General features: G+C 39.8%; 1 protein-coding gene across 1 annotated transcript; it reads left to right on the top strand.

Moving 5' to 3' along the window:
- Positions 1-528: 528 nt before the first annotated feature.
- On the top strand, positions 529-3,527 carry LOC122550331 (interferon alpha-6-like). The gene is made up of 5 exons (XM_043691057.1): positions 529-583; positions 852-923; positions 1,327-1,473; positions 1,568-1,651; positions 3,371-3,527. The coding sequence occupies exons 1-5, from the start codon at positions 536-538 to the stop codon at positions 3,455-3,457; spliced, it is 438 nt and encodes a 145-aa protein (XP_043546992.1). The 5' UTR covers positions 529-535; the 3' UTR covers positions 3,458-3,527.
- Positions 3,528-5,017: the final 1,490 nt, after the last annotated feature.

Here is a 5,017-nt window from a genome sequence, read left to right as displayed (position 1 = left end):
GCTTAAACTTGGGAAAATTGCAAAAGATCATTCAGGAAGATTCGAGGTGCGAATTGTGAAGTCAGGTTTTGGCACCGATACACTGCCTGGAATGTTCCCCCAGGCGAGAGAAGTGGTAAATGTAATTATGAAAAGGTGGAAAATGCAACTTCATTATTGCTACCCACGCCAGCGCCATTCACCCCTCAATATTTCTGCATCTTAAGGACTCGGAAAGAAACGTTAGTTTCGATTTTAATCCTGAGGAGTGTCTGGGGGAGCAGGGAACTTTAAAAAGGCGACAGTCAGGATGGGTGATAGAGCTCAAGGTGAGCACCAAGCGGTACCAGGTAAGGGAGACTCCACAAGGAATCATTCACCCGAGCAAACTGCTATTGCCTCTGGGTTGAGTTCCAGTGCTCAGGCTCCCGTTACTTGACTGACTAGATTTTGCAGCCTCGTTAAGATGATGTCCTGGATCAGAGTCGGTCTGCCTCTTGCTCTGTTGTCCCTGTGCTCACAAAGTGCCTGTGGGCAGCACCCAGACCAGCTCTGTATGAGGAGGGGCTTCTGGAAGGATCTGCTGCGGGGATTGGAGAATCTAGTAAGTGATTTCGAGATACAACCGAGCCTTGACTTACAGACCTGTCCTTCCGTTTCATTGTCAAATCAATGATGTGTTATGTCAAACAAGAATTACAGAACTAGGAATTGTCTGAATCTGGAGTTTGGCTGATTTGAGACTGTTGTAACATTAACTTTTTTCTCACTATCTTCTGTGTTTTTTTTGCTTTTCATTTTTTAAAAAGAAAAATGGTTGATTACTAACATAATTCTTTGTTTGAAATCTTCACTTGCTTTTTGAATTATAGAATCCCGTATTTTCACCTGAATGCAGAAGCGAATACGATGAGAATTTGATTTTTCCAACAATTTCGAGACCGGTGAGTCGGAATGAACCATTTCATAGAATCCCTATAGTGTGGAAAGAGGCCGTTTGGCCCATCTAGTCTGCTCTGACCCTCCGAACAACATCCTATCCAGATGCCACCACATACCATATTCCCCGTAGCCCTGCAATTTCCCATGGCTAATCCACCTAGCCCGCACGTCCCTCTACAACATGGGCAATTTAGCATGGCCAATCCACCTAAGCTGTACATCTTTGCCTGTGGGAGGAAGCCAGAGTATGCGGGGAGAATGTGAAATAGACATTAGTGCAAGGGTAGAATTGAGCCCAGGTGCCTGGTGCTGTGAGGCATCATATCTCCCAATCCTTTTCTTTCACACTTGCAATTGTTGCCTTTTCTTGCATTTTCAAGAGTGTCACTTTGCATTTTGTAACAGGAGGAGAGTAACAAGCTGGCACTGGTCATTGAAATCCTAACAAGGATTCAAAGCATCTTCAGTGTGCCCGAGGTGCCTTTGGACAGTCGCAATCTGCTCATGTTCCTCAACAAAATATCGGAAATCCTCTCTCATCTGCAATCCTGCGTAAGAACAGTCTGCTACAGCATCTCAAAGACAGTAATATTGGAGGTTTTAAAATTTCAAGAAATAAGCAAGTTTTCTTTATCATTCTGTGCAGATGAATTCACCGCTAGACACTCATCATCACCAATCAGCAGCACGAGAAAAGTTCCAGAAACTAAAGATATTTTTAAGACAGAAGGTAATGCATATATGATTACTTTAGATTTACGTTACTTACAGTGAGGAAACAGGGCCTTCGGCCCAACAAGTCCACACAGTCCCGTCGAAGCGCAACCCACCCAGACTCATTCCACTACATTTAACCCATTACTTAACACTACGGGCAATTTAGCATGGCCAATTCAACTAACCTGCACATTTTTGGACTATGGGAGGAAACCGGAGCAAACCCACGCAGAATGGGGAGAACGTGCCACCTCCACACAAACAGTTGCCTGAGGCAGGAATTGAACCCGGATCTCTGGCACTGTGAGTGCAGCAGTGCTAACCGCTGTGCCACCGTACCGCCCACATGTACAGTTATCACTTTTAAAACAAAATAATGGTTGATTGTAGAAATCAGAGAAAGATGCTCCTTGTTACCTAGCCAGATTTTCATTGCCCCTGTTTAGGCATCAGTCCTGATATACTCTTCAGTAGGTACATTTTGGGCCTCAATCCCATTGCAGGCATTGAGGATTTCACTTAGAATAACACTGCACTGCTGAACTGAGGGGTCGCAGAAGGGATGTTGAATCTAGACCCTATTTGATATCTCAGGTAGCAGTGAAAGATCATTTGTCAGTATTCTGAAGAAAAGCAGTGGTGCTCTATTAGTATCCGAGCCAATGTTTAACCCTCAAATATATCCCTTAAACAAAAAAATCTCATCCTTGTCACATTATTTGTGAAATTTTGCTTAAATCAGCTGCCATGTTTCACATCCGACAACAGTGATCATCAGTGTTGGCAAAGGAATATGTGATGGACTGTGGGAAATACCAAGGATCAGAGAGACCTTCATGTGCATGTCCACTGATCCCTTAATGTATCAGGTTTAAAATTATTAAGAAGGCCAACTTTATTAGTCAAAGCATGGAGCTTAAAAATAATGGAAGTTATGCTGGAAATGTAAAAATAGTTGGCTATCCGAAATTGTGTATAGTTTAGGAATCCACATTATAGGAGGGTTGTCATTACAGTGGAGAATGTGCAAAGGAGATTTAACAAGACATTATTTATCTCAGTGATTTGGAGATGCTGGTGTTGGATTAAGATGTACGAAGTTAAAAATCACAACACCAGGTTATAGTCCAACAGATTTAATTGGAAGCACTAGCTTTCAGAGTACTGCTCCTTCATCAGGTGGTTGTGGAGTATAAGATTGTAAGACACAGAAATATAAATTCTGTGACTTACAATGTTATACTCCACAACCACCTGATGAAGGAGCAGCTCTCTGAAAGCTAGTGCTTCCAATTAAACCTGTTGGACTAGAACAACCCCTTTGTCTTTTGCACTGGGGCTCTACACCATCCACACTATTTTGACTCTTGCTCCTCTGTCAAAAGTTTAAAGAAAAACTATTTTCCTGAGCTTCTCAGTTCTGAAGAGGATTCATAACAGACTCAAAATATTAACTCTGGTTCTCTCCACAGATGTAGCCACTTGCCAAGTTTCTCCAGCATTTTCTCTATTTGCTTTCTATTTCCAGCAACAGCAGTATTTCGCATTTATCAGATTTGCTTTTTGCTCATTTAATTTGGTTTATCACTCGTTTACAATCTATTATTCAATTTTAATGATGTATAGTTGATAATGTTAATAACTACTAAATAGTATGTGCCAGAATCATTCAACTCAAAGTTAATAAAAACTCCATGAAAATTGCATACTAAAACAAATCTTTCCTCCACAGGGAAACAGTGGTTGTGCCTGGGAGGTTGTCCATGCAGTAATCAGAACAATTCTTCAAGAGGCTGCAATAAACCATGCAAGAAAATGAAAAGCAATAGTTGATATTATCAATATAAGAGAGAAACGCCTGCCTTATATTTTATGTATATTCTTGTTCTTTTCCCTCCCAACCCAACATTCTTAGATTTTTAAAAAATATAAAGCAGTTAAACAACTAAACTGATTTTGTAATGCATGTTCTGTATGTTAATCTGAATTATATTATTTATTTCAGAATTGTACTAAAAATAAAGTCTTTTAAACTTTTACCTGACATTTTTGCATATGTTTCTTTTGAAAATGTGACTTTTTCTTGGTTATGTCTAATATAGACCAACTCTTGCAATACATCTCACTAGTTGTTGATTAGAAAAATAGGTTTTATAAAAAATAAATCAATCTGTTCAGTGGCATTACTACACTGGAGCAGGTGGGACTTGAATCCAGGTCTCCCAGTTCAGGACTGAGTTGTCTAACTCTGCACCATAACAGGGTCCCCAGTTATTGATGTTTGACATTTGTCTTCAACGAAAAACACAGATATATCTCTTTGGTTAATGATCAATTCATTGAGGGGGTTGTGATATTTCTTACTCTTGTATTGCCAATAGCTGCAGGAAACTATATTTTTCATAAATTTCATTCAGTTATGTATTGAGGATATTGACCATGGATCTCCAATAATACAGGAATTAAAACAATGTTTATTACATTGGTATTACTGTATTTACAAAGCATAAACTAATAGTTTTGTAGTGAAATTAAATCTGTAATTTTAATTCTTTTGTTGCTGTTTAATTCGCAAATGTTTTGTATACCCTTCTAGAATAATCTAGAGAATATGATACTAGGGGATAGAGGAGCATTTGTGCCATGGCTAACAAGGAAAATTCTTAGATCTTGGTGCAATGTTTTCTTACCAGACAAACCTACCAGGAGAGGCTGAGAAATTCTATCAGTTATGGTGTGGTGGGACCAGGACAGCTGAACTTATAATGTAGACTCCTATCAAACTTCACAAACTACAGAATGACATATCAGTGGCAAATCACCTCAAAATTCAATCACCCAATTACTGACACAATTTTTAAAGTTTCGTCACTGAGCTGGTGCCGCCCGTGAATTTCCCTGAACTCCAAACCTTAGCCCTTTTGGCTTTGTTTGAGGTGAACTAACCTACTGCTGAGATTGCATCCCACTTTGCTTCATAAATTGCACTCTCATATCTCATCACCATCACAAGTGCAGCCATCTAGTTCTCTGGAGGGGAAAAAAAACTATTGTCCATAGGACATCCATTGCACAAACTGTACGGAGCCACTTACAGCAACCCTTGAGGGCTGCCTACTTCCACTGGGATAATACAGAAAGGTTCACCTTCAATATAATTAGGCTATGAGCACCAAAAGCAGCTGTTTCTTAACTCTTACCAAATCCACACCCACAACATGATCAATTATGTCATTACATTCTGATTGGCTTAGGTTAGACAAAGTTTATTGCTAAAGGAAAAACAGTTCTGAAGTAGGGCCACCCGACCTGAAAGGTTAATTCTGATTTCTCTCCACAGATACTGCCACACTGGTTGAGCTTTTCCAACAATTTCTGT

The sequence above is a fragment of the Chiloscyllium plagiosum genome, chromosome 5 (assembly GCF_004010195.1).
Source record: "Chiloscyllium plagiosum isolate BGI_BamShark_2017 chromosome 5, ASM401019v2, whole genome shotgun sequence".
Lineage (NCBI taxonomy): Eukaryota > Metazoa > Chordata > Chondrichthyes > Orectolobiformes > Hemiscylliidae > Chiloscyllium > Chiloscyllium plagiosum.
Note: the sequence above shows the minus strand (reverse complement) of the source record. Positions and strands in the feature narration are given on the sequence as shown.